The sequence below is a fragment of the Marmota monax genome, unplaced genomic scaffold (assembly GCF_021218885.2).
Source record: "Marmota monax isolate L192 unplaced genomic scaffold, Marmota_monax_Labrador192_F-V1.1 WCK01_AAM20220418_F8-fsc00068, whole genome shotgun sequence".
NCBI lineage: Eukaryota > Metazoa > Chordata > Mammalia > Rodentia > Sciuridae > Marmota > Marmota monax.
In genome coordinates this window covers 6,147,194-6,171,836 of record NW_026692352.1, presented here as the reverse complement: position 1 = coordinate 6,171,836, position 24,643 = coordinate 6,147,194, and the positions used below count along the sequence as shown (strand labels likewise).

The following is a 24,643-nucleotide window of genomic DNA, read 5'->3' as shown; positions in this document are numbered from 1 at the left end:
TGCACGCAGGTGCAAACACGTAACAAATCACACTATTATGTTTAATTACAACACACAATAAAAATTATTAAAATAAATTTAAAAATTGATGATTTTTTTCTCCACAAGGAAGAATATAAAACAATCCAAAAATTATACTAATTTCTTCAATCTGTTAATTTATATTAGGATTTCCATTTCTTTAGAAATGTTTCACTAAACTGGTCATGGTGGTGCATGCCTATAATCCCAGCATCTTGGGAGGCTGAGGCTGAGGATCCGAGTTCAAAGCCAGCTTCAGCAACTTAAGCAAGGCACTTAGCAACTCAGGGAGCTCCTGTCTCTAAATAAAATAACAAAAAAGCGCCCCTGGGTTCAATCCCAGTACAAAACAAAACAGAGATGCTTCACTAAACAGTATTTCTCAAAAGAAAATACTGTACACAAACTAGCCTATTATGCTTAATCCAAATAAATTTCAAATTCATCTGTTAAAAGCAGATTAGTCCCTAAAGTTTATTTTTTTCTCTGGCAGCTATTTTTTATTCAGTATACAGTTCATGTTTACAGGTCAGATTTATGAAACATTCATAAAATAGCCTGTTCTTTTCTAAAATTGTATGTCATCTAAAATTTCATCTAACAGAATAAAGCAGGTACTCTGTACAGTATTAGCAGTTAGGAAAATTTATTTCCAACATTTAAATGCTGACAAACATTTTTAGTGAAACAATATTAAGAAAAAAAAAAACTACTGATAGTTTTGAAAAAAAGAATTAATTCAAGAAGAATATGATAATACACTTAAGAAAACAATAAATTTAAATAAGTAAATATATAAAAACCTACCAGCTCATTGCTTGTAGATGTGAGTCTTAGTTTTTCTTCAATTTCCTTTCCAATTTTCTGAACAGTTACCTGAGTCTGCTTAATTGCACACTGGGCTCTATGAAGCCTAGAAATACAAGTTGCAGAAAAGTTTAAGTGAGTTAATTATAAACTCAACACAAAGCCACAGATATGATAATATTTCTAGGATAAATAGAATTAATAATGGACCCATAATTCGTATCTATAATGAAAACATAGGGGGTACAATAAATTCTAAAATAATAATGCTCTAAAATACCCTTTCTGTACCTGCTTGCTTGTTTCTGATATATTAAGAGATAGAATGAAGGTCTCACAAGAAGAGCCCACAGGAATAATCCAGTCAAATCCTGTCACTCTGCACATGTAGAAACTGAGGTCCAAAGAAATAAAGTGGATTGCTAAATTCTACCAACTGAGTACCACTGCTATCAAGGCTATTACTTATAGGTACCCACAAGGATAAAAAGAATTCACAATCATTCCAGTTAAGAAGCTTAAATCAGCTGGACAAGGTGATGCATGCCTATAATTCCAGCTACTCAGGAGGCAAGGCAGGAGGATCAAAAATTCAAGGACAGCCTGAGCAATGTATCCAGACCCTGTGTCAAATAAAACAAATAAACAAAAAAGGTCTGGAAATAAAGCTCAATGGTAGAGCATTCCTGGGTTCAATTCCCAGTGCCAACCCCCAAAATAAATAAATAAATAAGTAAATGTAGCTTGTACTCTGAAACAGGTTTTTTTTTTTTAATCTTATTTATTTATTTATTTATTTTGTACTGGTTGAATCCAGGGGTGCTTAAGCTGAGCCACATCCACAGCCCTTTTTAAAATATTTTATTTATAGACAGAGTCTTACTGAGTTACTTAGGGCTTTGCTAAGTTGTTGAGACTGGCTTTCAATTTGTGATCCTCCTGCCTCAGCTCCCATGTTGAAGTTGCTGGGATTCCAGGCATGTGTCACTGCGCCTGGTAATAGCAACTTTATTCTTGGGACAGAAGTCCTCAAAGAACATTGGAAAAAAAAAAATGAAGAGCTGTTTTTCTTTTTCCTTGTAGTTTCTAGGACTTTTGCTTTTTGGTCTATCTTTAAATATGGTTTATATATTTCATAAGTCACAACTGACATGTGGAAAATTCTTAGGAAGGTACAAAACAATGTACTAGAACAAACAAGTGAATTTTAGTAACATCAGAGTATACAAGGTCAATATAAAAATAAATCAATTACACTTCTATGTTAGCCACAAACTATTGGGATACAAAATTTAAAACAATACCTTTACAATAACATCAAAAAATATAAAATACTTAGAAATAAAATAAATAAAAGATGTGTAAGATCTGACCCTGAAGTTATAAAACACTGCTAACATATATTAAAGAAGAGCTAAATAAATGGAAAAATATATCATGTATACAGACAGGAAGACTGAATATTGTTAAAATGTCAGTTTTTGTCAAGAGACCAACAGTTTCACAATCCTAATCAAAATCCCAACATGCTTTGTTTCTGTAGAAATTAAGAAGTTGACACCATAATTTACCTAATAGAGCAAAGAATCTAGAAGTGATAAATCAATCTTGAAATCTATCAGATTTCAAGACTTTCTATAGAGTTACATAATCAAGATAACAAGATACTGGCTTAAGGACCAAAAAAATAGATCATTGGCCAGGTGTGCCTATATACAGTCCCAGCCACTTGGAAGGCTGAGGCAGGAAGGTCACTTGAGTCCAGGACTTTAAGGCTAGTGTGAGCATCCCATCTCAAAAAAAAAAAAAAAAAAAAAAAATCAATTAAATCAAATCAAGAGTGTATTAATAGAGCTACACATATATGGAAAATTGGTTTTTGACAATGGAATCAAGGCAAATCAGTAAAGTTTTTAAATAAAATCAAAATTTTAAAAATAAAGTGTAGGAATATTAAAAAAAACTTGGGAGAAAAGTAGTATCATCCTCTACCTCACAGCAAGTGAAAAATTAAATTAAGGAAGATCATAGTAAACAAAAAAGCTAAAATCATAAAATGTAGAAGAATGTCTTGCAACCTTATGGTAAGGAAGGATTTATTAGAAGACACATTTAAAAAATACTAATCATAAAATTAAAAATGGGTAAATTGGACCTCACCAAAATTAGAAGCATCTAATTCATCTAAAGATGCCATTAAAAAATGAAGGGCTGGGGATATAGCTCAGTTGGTAAAGTGCTTGCCTCACATGCACAAGGTAATCTCAGTGACTCAGGAGGCTGAAGCAGAAGAAGAGCAGCAGTTCAAGACCAGCCTCAGCAACTTAGGGAGACCTTGTCTCAAAAAAAATAAAAAGGGCTGGAGATGTAGTTCAGTGGTAAAGAGCCCTGAGTTGGAAGAAAGGAAGGAAGAAAAGAAAGGGATATGGGGGAGGGAAAAAAAGAAAGGAAAGAAAGGAGGAGGAAGGGGAGAAAGAAAAATAAAAGGCAGGCCACAGACTGGGAGAAAATATTTGGAAAACATATATCTGACAAAGGACTGTGTTTGGACTATATAAAGAACTCTTACAAATCAATAACAAAAAGAAACAGACAAAATAGTGAAACAAACACTTCACAAAAGAAAATGTAGGTGGGCTCAGTGGCACAAGCCTATAATCCCAGCAGCTCAGGAGGTTGAGGCAGGAAGATCCAAGTTCAAAGCCAGTCTCAGCAATTTAGTGAGCTCTAAGCAACTTAATGAGACCCTTTCTCAAAATAAAAAATAAAAAGGGCTGGGGACGTGGCTCAGAGGTTAAGCGCTCCTGGGTCCAATCCCCAGTACCAAAAAGAAAAAGGAAATGTAATGGCCAACAACACAGGAAAGGTGTCTAACATCTTAGTCATCAGGGGAATAGAACTTAAAATATTTCATAGGGATTAGAAAATTAAAATTAAAATGACAACACCAAATGCTGGCAAGGATGTGAAGCAACTGGAACTTTTCTGCACCTCTTGAAAAAGAGTTAATAATATTCTTAAATAAAACATTCTGAAAAACTGTTTTATAAAGTTAAATGTACATCCAATCTATGGCCCAGCAATTCTACTCCTAGGCATTTATCCAAATGAAAATATATTTACATAAGAAGATTTGCCTAGGAATGTTTGCAGAAAACAATCTTTTTTGTGTCCAGAATTCCACAGTAAAGGTCTACTCAGCAGTAAAAAAAAAAAGGAAGGTAACACGGATACACATAATATGGATGGATAAAAACTTTGTGCTGTGTTGTGGGGGAAGCCCCAGACCAAAACGCACATGGTGTATGATTCCCTTCATACAAAGGTCAAGAACAGGTAAAGCCATTCTATAGTGACAAATCCAAACAGTGGGATGGGGTCTGTTAGTGAACAGAAGGAACAGAGAACTATCTGAGTTGATGGAAATGTCCTACATAAACATTAGGAGGAGTACAGCAAAAATCAGAAAATTTACATGTAAGAATTGCATATTTCACTACGTATAAATTTTACTTTGTTTAAAAAAATTGGTCATCAACCCTAACCTGAAAATAATCATGTATGTGGGAGGTTCATTTTATTAAGGATTTGATGGTACTAATATCTCTGCCAACATTATTATCATGATGGCACTGCACACTAAAAACATTCATGACTATTCTGTACTTTTGAAAATTGCTTGATAGTTATTGAGAATTTCTTACATCACTTAAAAAGGGCCAACTCTCATTACAGCTCCTTTGCTCATGAGATCAGTAATTCAACAACTTCCTTAAGACTCCTAAAGAATCCACGAGAAGATACCCCATCCCATAGCCTCCTGCTCTGGCTGTGCATGTATGTTTGTTTATTTGTTTAAAAAAAAAAAAAATATATATATATATATATATATATATATATATATATATATATATATGTATGTTGTTGGTAGACCTTTATTTACCTATTTATTTTTATGCTGTGCTGAGGATTGAACACAATGCCTCACACATGCTTGGCAAGAGCTCTACAACTGAGCTACAACTCCAGCCCTGTATGTATGTTAATCAGCACTGATGGTAATACTCTCTTACAAAGGCACCTCTAAAGAAATTTTAAAGAAAGAGAAAGGCCTTTGGGCAGTGATCTCTACCTACATCTCCAGCCTCTGTTTTCTGATATTCTTTACCTTGCACCATCAACTCCAACAATACTTCACCACTGGCAATTTTCCAAACATTTCACACCATTTCTCACTTCGGCACCTGTGTATGAGCTGTTGCATCCGCCTTCAAGTTCTCGATGTCCCTTAATAAGTAAATAAACTCCTAATCCATTAGGAGGCAGCTCAAGCACAGCCTCTTCTGCAAAGGCCTTCCCTGACTATTCCAGACAGGTAGAAGCACTCCTTTCTCCTGGAAATACACATCACTTCATGCATGACATGCACAACAAGTAGTATTACAGAAATCCATTTTACAGCAACTGTTCGTTCCCCCTTTCTGTTTCTGTACTAGATCTTTCTAAAGGGGGGAAAAAAATCCCATTTTCTCATATATATTCTAAATGTTAAGCACAGAACACAGCACAAAAGAGGCACTCCAAATATATTTGCTAGCTGAACATCTAATGTCTAAATATAAAAGTACAGTCCTGAGATTTGATATTTTTGCTTGATACAATAATTTAATTGAAGTATGTGAACTTTCTGCTTATAACTTCAAAATATTATATCAAAACAAAAATCACACAAATTAAAGACCATTCATTCAAGTAGAGAAATAAGAAATTTTTACTAAAATGATAGGCATTATCAACCCAGAGGAAAGATCAACAAAACAGCCTGTTACTTTAAAAGGGGGAGAGTGCTGCCTAAGACTTCACTGCTATGCAAACAACCTTGTCAAATGGTAAAGACTTTAAAAATAAAAATGATTCATGACCATAATTAATGTATGACTTCAACTATTTGGCTCTCACTGCCCCAGACGCTTTCTGATCTTACCTTAGGGGCTTAAAACACACAGACAGAGTCACATTTCCTCCAATCTTCAGTGTTATCCAAATAGACTTTCCGAGCCCCTGCTACATCAAGACAGCTAATAAGGTCCCCCTTTCAAATCCAACAGGAGAATAAAAGTTTGAAGTGTTTAGGCTTTTAAAAACAAGGTAGGACATCCCGATTCTCTTGGGATTGAGGAGGTGAAGGACTGACAAGAAACAACTGCTTTACCTCCAAACTGGCTGGCTAGTCTGGGAGAAATGTTTCTCGATTTTGCAAACTATGAAAAGAATCTATAAAGAATTATATACCATCTAGTCATCTGAGTGACTGGTCAATACCAACACTAACTCTTCCCAGCTAAAATAAAACTCATCTTCATGAATGCTGGGGAAGAGAGATCAAGTAGCTATCTGACAGGTATTTTGGTGATAGCAAAGAGACATATCCCTATTACTTAACATGATTTGAGATAGCAATAAATTGAAACTGGGCTTAACAAAAGTTCTTTGAGGTTAGATACTGTTGTGAATATAAAGATAACACTTTAAAAAAGGTATTATGTCAAATAAATAATAACAAAGATTGAGACTATCCAATCAGATATTAACCATCATTTCAGTTAAGAAGATGTTAGAAGACAATTTCTGTTTAATTAATACTGATTAGATCACATCTGAAATGCTTTATTCAAGTTTAAGATGAACAATAACAAACTGGAACACTTTTAGAAAGGCAGTGAGAGTGAGGTACAGTTCCCTATGGCTTGCAGATAGAAAAAAAGGAAAAAATAAATGCAGTAAAGACAGGAGTCTGTGGAGACAAACTGATACCTAATACCTTATCATTAATGATCTTGTACACATATGAAGGAGCTAAGGTTTTTATACTGAAGCAGTAGGAAACCATTAAAAAAAGTTTTAAGCTTTATTTTTAAAAGTTTTAAGATTTGTTACAATTGCAGTTTTAAAAGCTCTTTCTTCTTCTAATGGGGTGAATGGGATATAGGGGGGAAAAGACTGGAAGCAGGGAGGCTAGTGTGAGGTTACTGCAACAGTCCAAGCAACAAATGTCACAGCCCTAAATAAAAATAGGGGAAGATAGTTATAGAAGTGAAAAGTGAGAGACAGGAGAGATAAAGATTGATGCCTGAAAACAAATTTCCAACTGATATGGACTGAATATGATTTAATTGCCCCCCCCCAAAGATTTATTTGACTGAAGACTTGATCCTTAAAGTGACAGTATTGGGAGGTAATAGACCTTTAAGAAGTAGGGTCTAGTAAAAGGTCTTTGGGTCATAGAGGGTGCTTTCAGAAGGTAGATTCTGTGTGGACCCTTTAAGTTCTCAAAAAAGGAGTAAGTCTAGGCCCCACCCAAGCCCTCTCTGCTTCTGGTCTAAGATGTGATCCTTTCTCTCACACACACTATACCCACTGGCCATCCATCATGAAGCCTTTGCCAGAGCCTGTACAATATTGTTTGAACTTTGAACCTCCAGAATTGTATGCTAAAAAAAATCCTCTTTATTTCATAAGTAGCCTGTGTCAGTGATTTCATTAGTGATGAAAAGCTAATTACTAAAGCAATAACAAGATGAAAGAGAAGACTTTACTATAGATCCTACAGACATATAAAGGGAATTAAGAGGAAATAAATAATTCTGTGCCAATAAGTTTATTTTAGATGAAATATTAAAATTTCTTAAAACCTACATCTTTTCAAAAGAAATAGAAAATATTAATAATCATTACCTGTTAATTAAATTAAATTTGTAATTAAAAACCTGTCATGGAAGAAACACACAGGGCTCAAGATGGCTTTGTGGTAAAATACCAGTTGTAGTAAAATCTTTCAGAGAATAAGAGGGAATGCTTCAATTTAAACACAACATGAAACCAAAACATGACAAGATCATTACAAGAAAGTTACAGATTAGCATCACATGTAAGGGTAATATTCATTAACAAAATGGTAACAAATCAACTCTAATAATGTCTTTAGAGGTTCATACATCTTGATCAAGTGGGTTTACCTAAGCAGTGTAAGGTTGATGTAACATTTGAAAAAATCAATGACAGAATGAAGGAGAAAATCATATGATTATCTAACAAAATGAAAAAAAAAAGACATTTGATAAGATGCAGTACCTATGCATGATTAAAAACAAAAAAATCCTCAACACCAGGGGAAAAGAGAAACTTCCTAAATCTGATAAAGGATTTATAGAAAAATCTACAGCAATTGTCATACTTTAAGCCAGAAACAAGGCAAAAACGTTCAATTTCATAATTCTATTCAACACTGTACTACTCAATGTCCAAACCACCACAATAAGGCAATTTAAAGAAGTCATAATGATAAGAAAGTAAGAAGCAAAAATGTTTCTTCACAGAATCATGATTGTGTAACATAGGAAAATCCAAAGAAATCTACAATCTAAAAACTAGAACTTATAAACAAATTAAACAAATTATAAGATTCCAGAATAAATAAAGATTAATTGGGTTGTTTACACAATATCAAGAAATAACTAAGTATAAGCCTAATAAAAGATGTTAAAAGATCTATATACTAAAATCATAGAACACAGATGAGATATTAAAGAACTAAATAAATGAAGACATAAACCATTGTATGGATCACAAGACTCAATACTGTTAATAAGTTAAGCCCCCCTAAACTGATCAAAGCAATCCCAGTCAAAACCCCTAACATACCTTTTTCATAGAAATTGACAAGCTGATTGTAAAATCGATAACAACATACAAAAACCTGGATTAGCCGAGAAGATGTTAAATACCAAGGTTAAAAATCTTACGCTACCAGATTTTATGAGTTACCACAGAACTATAGTAAGGCGGCAGCAGTTATATGAAACTAAACAAATAATCAATGAAATATAATTCACATTGTAGAAAGAGACCCATTTCTACATAGTCATTTTTTTTAATTAAGAAAGCAAAAGCTTCATCAATAAATAGCACTGAAATAATATTCACATAAGAAAAAAAGTGCACTTTAACCTCTACCTTACCTCATATGCAAAAATTAATTTGGGATGGAGAAACTACAGAGTTTCTAGAGTAACATATAAGAAAATATATTCATAACCTTGGATTAGGCAAAGGTTTCTTAACTAGGATTCATCAAAAGACATTATTGAGGGAAAAAAAAAATGAAGACACAGACTGGGGAAAAAACACTTTGTGTATAAGTATACACACACAAAGAACCCCCACAAATCAGTAATATAATCAATCCAATGAATACAAATAGGCAAAATATTTGAAAAAACACTTCAAAAAGAAAGACATAAAAGTGACCAAAAAGCATATGAAATGGTGCTTAGTATCTTTAGTCATTACCGAATTAAAATCAAAATCAAAACAATATACCACCACATACCCATTATAACAGCTAGAATTTACAAAACTGACAATATCAAGTGATAGAAAGAAGCAGAGCAACTGGAACTTTCACACACTGCTGTAAAATTGTGTAACAACTTTTGAAAACTTTGAGGCAATACCTAATCAGTTAAGTATACATCTCTTGTCTGGGCTAGCAGCTCTGCTCTTAGGTAACAAGAGAAATGAAAGCAGGTGACTACAAAAGGTATATGTAAGGTGTATGTATTAGTTTTTTACTACTACAATGGAATACTTGATGTAGCCAGTGTATGAAGAAAATAGCTCACAGTTCTGGAGGTTCCAAGTTCCAAGATGAGGTGCCCACTGGTTCTGTTGTTAGTGAGGGCAGCAGGTAGTGCCACATAAGGCAGGGCATATTCATATTTCAAATATATGAAATATATTTTATATTCATATTTCAAACACTGGCTAGCCAGATATTACTACATGGGAGACTGCCTGGCAGGCTGAGGCAGGAGGATAACAAACTCAAGGTCCGTCTGGGCAAGCAGTCATATCTTGAATCAGGAAGCAGAGACAGAAAGGGCCAGGTTTGTTCCTCGTATAACCATCTCTTTATGAGAACTATAAAGCGGTCAAGAGCTACCTGATCCCTTCCAAGGGCAGCACCTTCAGTGACCTAAGGACCTCACACTAGGCCCCACCTTTTAAAAGTTCAACCACTTCCCAATACCATCACCCTGCAGACCAAGCTCCATGGGCCTTGGGAGATACCTAAACCATATACAAACCACAGAAGTGTTCCTATTAACTTCATTCTTAATAGCCCCAAAGTGCAAACAACCTCAAATGGCTATCAGCAGGATAATGGATAAAAGAATTGTAGTAAATTCATAAAAGGAAACACCATACAGCAATAAAAAGGAATAAACTACCAATCGATACAAGAACATGGATAAATTTCAAACACTGGCTAGCCAGATATTACTACATGGGAGACTGCATGGCAGGCTGAGGCAGGAGGATAACAAACTCAAGGTCAGTCTGGGCAACTGAGTGAGACCCTATCTCAAAATAAAATTTAAAAAAGGACTAGAGATGTAGCTCAGTGGTAGAGCTCTTGCCTACCATGTGTGAAGCCCTGGGTTCCCAAGTACTGCAAAAAACAAACAAACAAAAAAAAACCAACCAAACAACAAAAATTTTGTCTGCTGAGCAAAGGCCAGAAACTAAAAGAGTACATCATATGGCTCTAATTATAAGAAGTTCAAGAACAGGAAAAGCTAGTAAATGATGAGGCTATAAGGAAAGAAGTGTTTGAATCTGCCAGAGGTGAGAGTGAAGGTGTCAGAATGACTGGCAAAGGGAATTTTCTAGATAATGAAAGAATCCTAGGCTTTCATTTGACTGATGATGACATGAGCATGTGTACTTATAAACATTCACCAAGGTGTACAGTTAGGTCTCTGCATTTTATTGTACATAAATTATACTGCAAAATAAAAAGAAACAAAGAATGGTATATGGGAACCAGGAAAATGGTGATGCCATTTATTGATATGGGGAATATAGGAGAAGCAATTTGAGAAGTTCTTTTTTCAGTTCAAGGTGCCTGTGCAACATCCAAGAGCAGTGTGGAAAACGAGTTGAACTAAGGATCTGGAGTTCAGGAGACAGATCTTGGCCAGAGACAAAATGTGGCAATCATTAGCACACAGATGCTATAACATTATGAAATGTTCATTTCATAACACTATTAATGCTACAAGAGTGAATGAGATCACCTCACAAGAGTGTGAGAATGAGAGAGAACAGAGCCTAGAACAGAATCCTGAGGAACATCAATATTTAAGGGATTAGAAAAAAAGAAACAGAAACTTGCAAAAAAAAAAAAAAAAAACTGAGCCAGAACATCCGGAGAAATGAGAGGACAGCTGGGAGAGCTGATGTTATAGCAGTTAAAGAAACACAATACTTCAAAATGACCACCGACTCAAAATCAAGTAACTCGATGCCTAGTCAGGTTTCTACCTATTTTAGTAATAAGGACATGATTTTAAAAGCCATTTCAAATCATTCACCTCTAAATCCACTGCCACCATCTTCCACAGAGCCAACAGCCTCCTAACTGGCTTTTCAGTTTCACCTCTTACCCTTCTCAATTCCCTTCTGTATGTGCTAACAAAAGTACCCCTTTCTGCTTTGCTCGGTTGCTCGTTGTAACTTATCTGCCCAAATAGCCTTTGCAATGCCTGCCTATAAAGCTTTATCTCCATATATTTTATATCAGCTATATCACTGTGTATTGGAGCACATGCAACAATATTCGGGGTAAAAAAGAAGAGGAAGAAAATAAAAACATGATATAAAGACTAAAGACTTTGCCCCAACCAGTAACACAGTCCTGTACTCCAGGACTAAAAGAGATTTTAAAAGCTCTTATTTACATTGCAACTACAGAGGTTTCCACACATCTAGGATTCAATTCTCTGAAACTAGAAATATCACAATCTACAAGCTTACAATTTAAAAGATCAGTGCTAATACAGCTATACCTAACCACTTTATCTTTCTTCATCTCTGATAAACACTAAATGTTTTAGACACTCTAGGTCTTCTGATGGCTGGGGCTTGACTACCTATACAGGTATGGAAGGGCAGCTAACAATACTGTGTACATGCTCTTAGTCAGATTGATAACACCTTCCATCGATGAGAAAAAATTATTCCAGTCACTAAGGAGACTGGGATCTGTGAATGTTCCTACACTAAATACAATTTTCAGTATAAATTAAGAATTCTATTTGACTTAATCTAGACTCCATGATAATCAGAAATCAGTATGGTGCTGCTGCAGCTGCTAGCAACACAGCACTTTACTTGTTCCTTTTCCCTCACTCTCCCTCACTTCCTTTCTATTATTCTCACTATAAACTCTCCAGTTTGACATTAATAAAAGGCCTTACTCTTTCTCATCTATGCCCTCTTCAATATATCTGGAATAATATGGCATTGAAATATTTTTCCTAAAACACGCATTTCAACAGCATCCTCCAGAAAATCACAACACTGAAATGGGGCTCAAGAGATCTTTCAAATCTTAGTCTATCTATAATTAGGATGAAAACAAACAAGTAGAACTCTTAATGCAAAACAGATTAATATACATTCATTTTAGCCTGCCAATTCAAAGTTCATTAAAACCTAGCTCAGTCATAATATTAACATTATTAAAACTCTGAGGCCTAATACCATCTGGCACATAGTACATTTATTTATTTAATAAATCATTGCTGAATGAATAAACATTTATTTAGTGCTTGCTGTGTGCCAGGCACCAGGCTAAAAACTTGCAATACAATTTTTATTTAATCCTCATAACAACCCAAAGACTTTGTACATCATTATTCCAATCTTACATGTGAGAAGACTGAAGTTAGAAAGTGCAGTTTCAGAATTCAAAACCAGGTTTGTGCAATTTCAAAGTCTATGGTCTTTGCTAGTACCCTATTTTATATCTTTATACCCATCATTCCCAAGATAATACTAACATGTTTTCCCCTACAAACCTCAGCATCAGTAGCATATTGTACGTTAAATACATTTTTAGTTTTCAAAGTGTTTTTTCCTCGGACACACTCTTTGGATTGAATCTTTCAATTGTATGGGTTCCAGTTCATATTTTTCCCTGTGTACCAGGCTACTATGTGCCTTTTCCTTCAATATTACTGATGTACTCACAATATGACTAATTCCTCAACTGCTTTCTATTTTATCTTTGTATAAAGTAGATTCCCACCCTCTAGTGTATATCCCTCTAGTTTAAATGCCCTGTATAATCTCCTCCCCTTGGGTATCAGAAGGGACTTATTTTTTTTTAAATCTAGTTTTGTTGGCTATTTTTTTTAATATTTATTTTTTAGGTGTAGATGGACACAACACAATTCCTTTATTTTTATGTGGTGCTGAGGATTGAACCCGGGTCCCATCCGTGCTAGGGGAGCTCTCTACCGCTGAGCCACAAACCCAGCCCTCAGAAGGACATGCAAGGATACTATATTGCTCCTGGATGTTATTTTTACAAGGTAAAGGAATTTGGGGGATATAATTAAGGTTCCATATCAGTTGTATTACTCAAAAGGGAAATCATGTAGATGCTAGGGACTGAATTGTACTGCCCAAAATTCATATGTTGAGGCCCTAACCCCCAATGTGACGGTATTGGAAATAGGACTTCAAGAAGATAAATATGGTTAAATGGGGTCATAGAGGTAGGGTCCTATCCTGTAGACTGGTGGCCTTATAAGAATAAAAAGGGACTGACTCTTTCCCCTTCTTCCTTTCTTCATGCCTTCCAACCACACCATGATTTCAGCCATGTGAGAATATAAACAAAAATCCCAAGTAAGCTGTTTCCAAATTGCTGACCTAAAGAAGTCACAAGATAAAAAATGGGTATTGTTTTAAGTCACTAAATTTGTAATAATTTATTGTGCAGCAATAAAAACTAATACACTCTTTCAATCCAAATCTTCACTACCCTTCTTTCTAGCCCAATTCTAATACCACTCACTTTATGATTCCATTTACTGGGTTTATTACATTAGTCAAGATAACATCTGTACTTCTTAATCTTTAGCCTAATCCCTCATCTGATAATGGTCAATAGCATCTTTAATTTACTCATTCATCCTCTTTTCACAGTGTTTTTCCATGTTGCTAGTACTGAATTTAGTATTGAGAGAAAAAAGCATAAGAAATAGTCTATGCTTTCCAGAAGCATATGATTTATTTACACATTCATGCAATTAGCATTTACCAAGTACTAAAGTATTAGCCATGCCTTGTGTTAAATACTGGAGATCGGTTTATCTTCATAATGCTCAAACTTTGTGAAGAAATGGATATGTACACAATTGTAATAGTATGATACATGGTAAAACAGAGGTATACAAAGGGTAACAGCTGAGCTTAAAAGAGAAGCATCTATTCTTGGGGTGGGGTTGTGTGTAAGTGAAGGATTTTTGGAGAAGGTAAAAAGTGTGGCTGACATAGAAAGAAAAGTAGGAATTAGGTAGGTAAAAACAGAGAAAGATTCCAGACTAAAGGAAAAGCAAGTACAAAAAACAGAGGGGAAAAAAGCAGCACAACATTTTAAAGAATTGTAAATAGCTCAGCAAGCTAGAGCACTTGGTCTTGCAAGTGGTGACACTCAGAGATGAGGCAAAAAATACAGGAAGGTCAGATTACAAAGACTTGGCTTACCAGGCTACAGAGTTTCATCCCCAAAATAGTAGAATAAGTCTTAGACTGGGAAACCTAACCATATGTATCTTTTAAACTTAACTACTTGGGCTGCAATGTGAAAAGACCAGGGTACCTGAAAACAGACCCCGAGATTCATTTTGGAAGAGGAGGAACTCAATTTAGAAGCCTAGGAACAATTAATATTTAATAAGTGTAATTCCCTCTCTGAATTGTGGTCCCCCGCAAAATCACTGGAACCATGGCTCTACCTAGAACTCATATCCTGCTGTAATCACTTGTTTGTAAGCTTTCTTCGGAGTTGAACTCCAAAATCCTCAAAAGCCAGACCTCTATCTTATAAGTTTTATTGTTCTTGAGCTTTCCCATAGTACCTCATACACACAGGCCTTCAATAACAGACCTTCCATAAATGTGACCTCCCTTCCCTCCCTCATTAATAGGGAAGAGCTCACCTCACCCTCCTTTAGGCCCTCAATGAACAGTATACATTCAATAAATAACAGATGACTATTTTAACATTTCTTCTATTTTTTTAGATTCTACAAAATATTTGTTGATTGATAAATTTATGTTTTCTTATAATAGGTCAAGCATAGAAACACTGCCTTTCATAGAAAAGTGCCTTAAGAACATATTTTTAAAGTCTGCAAAGCAAAAAGGTTCTATCATTTCTCATTCTAGATACTACATGTCTGTCAATGGAACTCAACTTTTTTTGGCAAACATGTCCCCCTAACCATTAACACTGGCTTGACTAGTAACTTAAGGTTCTATTGCCCATATGGCAAACCTTGTTCTTCTCTTACAGTTGGTTTTAGGATTCACTTACAAGACTATACTCTTATCCCAATTTTCTTCTTTGAAATTTAAGATGAGTTAAATATATATTCCACCTTTACAGACCCCAGAGATGATCTTATATATGGATACTATTATGTAGATAATCATTATCTCTGATAATTTTATACCACCATTGTATTAGTTTAGTATGTTTTCTAAACCTTTGTTCAAACACTTAATTGTAATATCCTCAAAAATAGAGCCATGTTCTTCCTGTTCACCATTACATCCCCAGCATATTGCAGTTTCCAACATGCAGTACTCAATAAACAGCTGGAAGGTAAATAACTAAATGAATGGACATACTGAACAAAACTAAATAAAAGGCAAAGCAGAGCGCCACTGGGTGGTGATGCATGCCTATAACCCCAGTGACTTAGGTGCCTAAGGCAGGAGGATTGGATGTTTGAGGCCAATCTGAACAACTTAGCAAGATTCTGTCTCAAAATAAAAAATATAAAAAGGGGGTGAGGATGTAGCTCAGTGGTAAAGCACTCATGCTACCATGCTGCTGAAAATTTCCCTCTAGGATGATAGCAAGTCATTAAGCAGTTAGTTACCAGTACATCTACCTTTTATGTCACTTGGCTCATTCTTCATCTTGCTTCCAAAGCTATCATGACATATCTTGTCACACACCTTACTAGATTAATCTGTATCTGCAAGTCTAATTATCCTTTCAGAATGGCTATTTTGACATACTTTCTTCTATTTTTTGTATAGTATGTCTGACATACTTTGTTCTTAGAAAAGACTCACTAAAAGAGATAGGATTTAAGCTGCAATTTGAAAGAAGGGTGAGTAGACCTCTGACAGCTATATGCAAGGAAATGGGCATTGAGAGTATTGGAAATAGCTTTTCAAGATCATTAAAGGAACAGAGTGCATTGCCTATACAAAAGACAAAGTAGATGATGTACAAAAACAAGAGTGCATAAGAACAATCATGAGAGGCATAGTGGAATTTAAATGCCTAAGTAGTTGTTTGCACCTACAGCAGTCTCAGACACATGGGAACCACTCAAATACTTATTGATGGGTTTATTAAATATGATAATTTCCCAAAAGACGAGGAGACTATCCTAAAGCTTTATTCAACATTCCTCTGTCTAGACCATGCACATAGTTGAGAACACATAGTCTCATGGCAATGGCATCAAATTAGACAGAATATTTTTGCTACTTATAAAATTAACATACTTTCATGGAAAAATAAATGGTACTAGCATCGTGGGTGGGAAAATTCTATTCAGGAGATGGTAGGTAGTGTGAAAGCATGTGATAATCAGTGTATCAGGTCTAACAAAAATGTACTCTCAAAACTAACAGACAATACTGATGAAGCAAGAGTTACAGAACAATAATCAACTCTTCACATTTCCAATTTACAACTTGAATAACTCATTTCAGGCAAGAAGAACCACATTTGGCATAAGAACAGGCTAAATTGTTCCCAGATTTTTTCATAATACCATCCATGTGCATTTTAGCAAGTTTAATTTAAAATATATTCATTGTACAATAAACACATTTGAGGAAGTACATAGAAATGTACTTCAGAATTAGAAACAAGAAAGGGGACAAACTGCAGATATGGATGAGATTTTTTTAATTTAAAAGAAATACTATATACAGCTTCATGCCGACAAGTTTTTTTTAAAAAAAAGATAGATAGAAATGTAAATGATTTTATAGCAAATTACTAATTACCAAATTGTCCCAACAAGAGAAAACCTGAATAGATCAATAACTACAAAGAAACTAAAAAGGCAACTTAAGCAGAGAAGTGGGTACTGCAGGCCCCGATGGGTTTATAGGTAGTATGGTTTTATGTCAAAACTCATGTTGCCACTTTAACAGTATTGGGAGGTGGAACCTTTGAATGGTGTTTAGGTCATGAAGGTTCCACCCTCCTGAATGAATTTTTGCAATTATCATGGGAGTGGGTTCATTATAAAAAGGTGAGTTTGACCCCTTCTCTCCTATGATCCTCTCTTTCTCCTTCTGCTATGTGATACGTAGGCAACGAGAAGGGCTTTTAAGATGCTGGCCCTTTGATCTCAGACTTCCCAGACTTCAGAACTGTAAGAAATACATTTCTAAACATTATTAATTTCCCAGTCTCTGGTATTATGTTATAGTGGCACAAAAGAAACTAAGAACATCAGTACCAGGAATGGGGACTGTTGCTGTACCTTGTACCTCAAAACATGGAAGCAGCTCTGGAACTTGGTAATGGGTAGAGGCTGGAAGAATATGGAGAACAAGCTAGAAAAGGCCAGGACTGCCATGAATGGAGTCTGGGTGAGTCTGGTAAGCTCAGAAGAAGAGAACCATAGGTAAAGTTTGTATCTTCTTAGAGACTATCTAAGTGGTCATAACCAGAACACTATTTGGATCATGAACAGTAAAGATAATTCTAATGAGACCTAAGATGAAAATGAGGGAAAAGATGTCAGAAACTGGATTAAAGCAGCAAGGAACTTGACTGAACTGTGTCCATGTCCAAGCGGTGTAAGGAAGGGAGAATTTAAGAGCAATGAATTAGGGTGTCTGGTGGAAGAAAAGTAAAGTATTCACACTGCTGTGTGGCTTCTTTTAACTACATATAGTAAAAATGCACAAGGAGAGAACTGGTTTAAAAACAGAATTTATCACTAAAAGGGGAGTAAAACAAAAAGATTGGGGGAAACCACAGCTTGGCTATGTAAAAAAAGTACATTCATGAGAGAATACCAAGGACAAAGTCAAGCAACTGTTTGATAAGGAGATTATTATAAATAGAAGGAAGCCAGGTGCTATTTATCAAAACAATGACAGAATAATCTCAAAGCCATTTCAGAGAAATGAAGAGCAATGCTCAGTGTAGCCATGATGGTGAGGCCACTGCAGAGTCCCACTAGGGCAATGCTCAGTGAGGCTATGGGGGTGGGGCTGCTCCCTAGACTCTAGAACTGCTGATACCATTGTGCAATACCAGCCTGGGAAAGCTGCAGGAGCTGCAGGCACAAGACCCCAATCTGTGAGACCTGCTACATGGGCTGAGCCTGGCAAAGCCATCAGGAAAAAGTTGAGTCCTTGGAAGTTCAATTCCCACTTCTAGATAGAAGGCCACAGATGAAGTGAAAGATGATTATTCTTAAGGATAATTTAGAATTTAGCACTGTTTCCTCTGTAGGTTTTAAACTTGTATAGAACCTGTTACCCCTTTTTTCTATTCTCCCTTTTGGAATGGGAATGTCTATTCTATGGCTGTCTCATCATTGTATTTTAGAAGTGTGTAACTTGTTTAATCTCATAGGCTCACACCTGAAGGAAAATTTACCTCAAAATAAATTGTGTTTTGAGTTTACCTATGACTTCAAATTTCTGAGTTGATGCTGGAATGAGCTAAGACTTTTAGGCTATTAGGATGGAATGAATTTATTTTATATGTGAGAAAGATATGCACTTTGATCAGCCAAGTGGAGAATGCTATAATTTGAATGTCTGTCTCAGGTATTCTGTTATGGCAGCTCGGAATGGACTAAGATAATAGGTGAGATTTACCACCTACATCTAAAGTCTACTCTCTCACACACACACACACACACACACACACACACACACACAGTCAAATAATGTGGAAATATAGAGCTTCACAATTCATTTTACACCAGCTGTAATCCTTACCAGTTTTGAAATGAACAGAGGAACAACACACAAAACAAACTATAATCCAACCTCACTTACAAAGATTTGCAAAATACTAAGAGGATGTCAAGTAAACTTAACTCAGTGCTATATTAAAAAGATAAAAAAAAAAAACACCATGTGCAAGTAAAAATTATTCCAAGAACACTAAGACTTGTTTAAACTTAATTATGGCTGTCTAATTGATATTTTATGCCCTTAAATGGCCTGGAAACTTCTACTTCCCCCTCTGAACACTGGGGGTAAGGGGGAAGCCTCCATGTGAGAAATCTGACTAATCTGAGAATGCCATATGTGAGGAAGTGCTAGCCACTTAGAGAGGCTACTCGGAAAAAGATGTCCAGGAGACCTACAGTGTTCCAGTCATTACAGCCGAGTCCAAATGGAATAAAGAAGAATTCAAATTTGAGCCCAGCCAGTAATCTTCAGATGACTCCAGCCACTGATGCCATCTGATTGCAACTGCATAAAAGACTTCTAAAGAAAGCATCTAACTGAACTCAAATCATCCCATGGACTGTGATGATGCGAGGATAATGAACCACTAAGTTTTGGGGTAGTTTGATATATAATAACAGAACACCTACCGTAGAAGGCTTAGCCATGGTAATAGGTAAGAAAAGGAAAGAAGACCATATACTCAGGAAAAAAACGAAACAAAATTGTCATATACAAAAGTATCATTATAAGCCTTATATATCCAAGAGAGTCAATTAAAAATCATTAGAGTGGGACACTTTGGCACATGCCTATCGATCCAGAGTACCGGAGGCTGAGGTAGGAAGTTCACTTGAGCCCTGGAATTTTGAGTCAGCTTGGGCAACATAGTGAGACCTTGTCTGTTATTGGGGGGTGAGGGGGCACTTAGAATAAAAGTTCAATAAAGTAACTAGATGCAAGACCAATCAACATGCATAATCTTGAATGACTTTAATTTCAAGAGCTTTCCCATTAATCTTGTACAATATATTGAACAGAATGATTATTTCAGTTGGTGAGATAATGCTACCAGTGCAGTATAAATTTTTATTTCATTACCATAATGAAATTTCATTATAAGTTGTTTGAGATGGCCTGAGCGCATGATCAGAGAGTGTATCTTTAACCCTGGTTAATCAGCTTGTAAATTTTAATCTTTTATCAAAAAATGGGGCAAAAATAATGTATTTGAACCAACATATAATCATTCCTAAAATACTGTTTAAATCTTATCACTTGGGGCTGGGGTTGTGGCTCATCAATTAGAGTACCTGCCTAGCATGTGTGAGGCACTAGGTTTGATTCTCAGCACTGGATTAAAAATAAATAAATAAAATAAAGTTATTAAGTCCATCTACAACTAAAAATATTTTTTAAAAAATAAAAAATGATTTATTATCATTTTTATCATTATATTATCATTTATAATACTCTATTGCCTCTCCGTACAGCCTATTTTACCAAGATCCACACTTTGCTATCTAAATTTAACTCTGCCCCACACTGTGTATAATTTCAAAAGATCCTTCTACTCCAAAAGATTCTTTCTGTTATCCTTAGCTCATCCTTCATCCTTAGTTTATGCTCTTCTCTCTCACTACAGACCCTTAAAATTCTGCTGCAATCCCACATGTCTCTTCATCTTTTCCCTTGAAGACTTTAGGGAAGTCACATGGCTTTTCCTTTTTCTAAGTCTATTTTAATGCTCTCAAAACTACGGATATGTACTTCATATGTTATTTTATTCAATAAGCGTTCACAACACAAAATTTAGCATGTGATTATTTTCTGATGCCACTACTTTTTCCGTGTACTAAGTCTTATTTGCCTAAACACCACAGAAAGCTTCTCATCTTCTCTTGTATCCCCTGTTCCATTGTGTCTAAAAAATGGTGGTATACCTAGTAAGAATTTGTTATACATACATATTTATTATATTCAGAATTATAATTTAAATATTCTTTTCTTTTTTCAATTAATTGGGTTTCACAAGAAGAGCATTTGAAAAAGAAAGTATGGACTTTGGCTAAATCCTAACAGAAAGCACTGGGGTTAAGCCATGAAGAGAAGACCTGAATTAGTAAACCTTAGAGAGACAAAATAGAGACTGCAAAGAGAAGCCATTATCACCATGTTTGACCAAGAGACAAGAGGTTTCACTATGGATGTAACGGACAGAAAACAGAGAATACATTTAAATTGAAGTATTTGATAAGAAGTGAGACTCACTTCAAGGTAAAAATGACAACACATCTCAAGAAACTCCAAGAATCATACTTTCAAATACACTGGGTTCCAACTAATGTATTTAATGACCTCTCTGAAGGTTGAATATTGCATATACATTCCAAAAGAACTGGGAATGAAGCAAGAAGATGTGATTGAAGATTATCAGGAACAAAGTGGGGATTATTCAATAATTTAGATATTCTTGTTTTTTTTCTCGTTTTCCCTTAAATCTTATTTTTTTTAAATAATTATTTTACAAGGTAATATTAAAACCAAACTGCAGCTAGTTTCCCATCTCTTCAAAACAGTTTGTATTCTGAACACTAGTACTCAATGTCATTTGTTTTCACTGTTTCTGATCTTATATGATCAAGTCTTAGACCCCAATATATTACCAGGTCCTTTTAAAAATTACAAGGGTTCAGAAAGAGGCTATACCTTTTCTAGGATTCTGCATTTTCAGGCTTGTGATTCTAAAAGTGCCAATGTAAGGGTTACTAATGACTTTCACTTGGCCTTGAAGTTCTGGCATCTAAAGTTCTCCTAGACTACGACTTTCAGTGTAAGCTGAAGTTCTTCAGAGAAATCAACTGAGGAAAATTGACATTTCCTTAATTTGAATCTGATACTCAAAAACCAAAAGAAACAACTGCAGGTTGGAGGATGAGATGGTACATATGGTGATACTAGTGACTAACTTGAAAGGCTTTATTGAAGAGAAAAAAACTTTTTAAGACTGTATTTAGATCTTGACAGAAGATCCAAGAAACATCCTAATTTTCAGGGAAATTAATAAGAAGATGGAGGAATACACAATGACAACAAAAATCTGGTTTCATCATATCCTCGGGTAGTTTACAGATGTTAGAACATTTTTATGGAGTTTGCTTCCAAATATAAATCAATAAATGACTACTTTTGTTGAGAAAAATCTCAGCAAAAAAAAAAAATCAGCTGACTTAAATAATATGCTTATTATTAATGACATAACTGCAAATATTTTGTCACAAACCTTTTTTTTCTAAATGGTAACAAACAGTTCAGACAAACATGTAATCCAGAGACTACCAATTCAGTATTGGGCATGAGTCAGAATGACCAGAGCTGCTATTTTACTACAAAAGGTTTCTTTCTTAATTAGAATCCAGAATAATTAAAATGATAATTATACAAAATAGACAACAAAGTCATACAACTTTTTAATAACAGGCAGAATTTTTACAATTAATATTACCTACTTATGAAAATAGAACAGGTAATTTGATACATTTAATTTTATAAATATAATAGATAGTATAATATAGGGGTTAAGAAGGTAGACTGACTGGCACTGGGTGGTTCAGATCCCAGCTCAGTTGCTTATTAACCACGTAAACAGGTGGATGTTATCTCACTTATATTGTGCCTCATTTGTAAAATGGGAATAAAAATTGTATATTCTTCAAAGGTTTATTTTGAGGATTAAATACTTAAAATCATCTAGTTTTATCAATTGATAAGTATTCAAATATCTGAAATAGAAATTCTAATTATTATTATTCCCCTGCCCTTTATAGTTATCCCAGCAAGAATGAAACTGTCTAAAGCTCTTTGGGGGTGATCACAAAACTTGTGATAAAGTCTCTGTATATCCTCAATAATGGCAAATCTCTACCTTTGTTGGAAGTCTTGACAACTTAGAAATTATCAAAATTAATCTGAGATACATCTTTTTGTGAGATGGACAATCAGATAATGAGTTTTTTTTTGTTTTTAAATATTTTTTTAGTTGTTGATACACCTTTATTTTGTTTATTTATTTATATGTGGTGCTGAGGATCAAACTCAGTGCCTCACACAAGCACTCTACCACTGAGCTACAACCCCAGCCCGATAATGAGCTTTTAAGTAGAAAAAAAATGTGTTGGTATAGTAAAGCAAATGTTTATGTTATTAGTTTAAATGTCAACTAAAATCACCTTTAAAAAAATCAAGATGAAACTTGACTTTCTTGTCAATTAAGATCACCTTTTCAAAGGAGTTATTTCAGAGGTCTTTTAATTTAAAACTCTCACTGTAGATATGAAAACAGAACCCCAGTTAGATTAAGTGTCTTGCCCAAAGCTCAAAACCATGCCAATCAGAAAGCTGGAACTAAAACCCAAGTTTCCAACTTCCAATTCTCTTCTTCCTGTACACCACTGCTTTCATGTCCTCTTTGCCCCATCCACATGATACATTTAGTCCCATTTGCACTTATTATGAGTTTTAAAAAATGCTCCTAGAAATTAAAACATTTTCATAGAATCTCCTATTGCCAATACATGAGATTAAATTTGCTCATTATGGTTTTTGGTATAGTGTTTCAGAATCAGCTTAACAAATTTCTCCATTTGGCCTACCAGCTGAAGAAAATGAGCAAGCATAGGATTCCTTCTACATTGGCAGTTATGTTGCAGTTTTAACTGGACACAAATCAAAATTAGTGCAGTGTCTCCAAAGGCAAATTTCTACCAGCATACTAGTATTTACAACTCAAAATCTGTTCCAAAAAATAAACCACCATACTCTTTTTTCCACTCTTTTCATTCCACTGGACCTAGTGCATTTCTAACCTTGCACATTCTCAAATGTCTCACAATTCTTTTAATCACTGATAAGCAAAAATCAATCTGAAGAGGGTAAGAACTCTTGAGACTGTATGCTCATGAAGCTTCCTGAGCTATACAGGGTGTGTATTATATGCATGTGCATAGGTATATGTATATGTTTATCTATGTATATGTGCAGGACTATTAAGGATACTTTGCTATAATGAAAAAGACATACTAATGGAAGCCAAAAGATTTGGTTCAAAATTCAGTTGTTCCAGTTTAAGAGCTATGATTTACAGGATATTATGTAACCTCACTAAGCAATACTAAGCTCTGCTTTCTCTATGAAGAGGAAATAGATGATACAAATCTAACTCCCATTCTAGTGTGCCTTGCCCATGCATGGTAGACTTTCCACAAAATGGGTCCAGTTCAAATCTGAATTGGGAAAAAAGGTAGACAAAGAAAATTATACAGACAGAAAGGTAGAATTCACACCTTCCACTAAAGTAGACTGGAAAAAAGTCATTTATTAACCTGAAGTTATGAAAATGTTCTTCAAGATATCAAAATGCTTAAAATCACTATAAATTATTTCATTTTTACCCAAAAAAGAGCAATAATCTAGATTTAATTTCCACATGAAATAATTAAAAATATTTTGATTTTAATAAATTAAGAAAACATGAACCATTTTCAACTTTTAATTTTTAAAATATTGTTTTCTGTCTCCTGTTCCCCTATTTTCTTCTTCTTACGTGCCACTTACACGTATATTGAACCTCAAGAAGTTGTGCCACCACATACTGATGCTTTAATTTTGTTTCAGCCTTCTGTTCTCCTTTTTTATTAGTTTATTTATTTAAATTAGATATATA

At 34.9% G+C, this 24,643-nt stretch overlaps 1 protein-coding gene across 3 annotated transcripts in view; it reads right to left on the bottom strand.

Annotated features, from left to right (window-relative positions):
- Positions 1-24,643, bottom strand: part of Uvrag (UV radiation resistance associated) — a 330,605-nt gene that overhangs the window by 180,007 nt on the left and 125,955 nt on the right. For all 3 annotated transcript variants that reach the window (XM_046442008.2, XM_046442007.2, XM_046442005.2), the window contains exon 7: positions 829-934. In XM_046442008.2, coding sequence (XP_046297964.1) covers positions 829-934 — 106 coding nt within the window. The remainder of the gene's footprint in view (positions 1-828; positions 935-24,643) is intronic.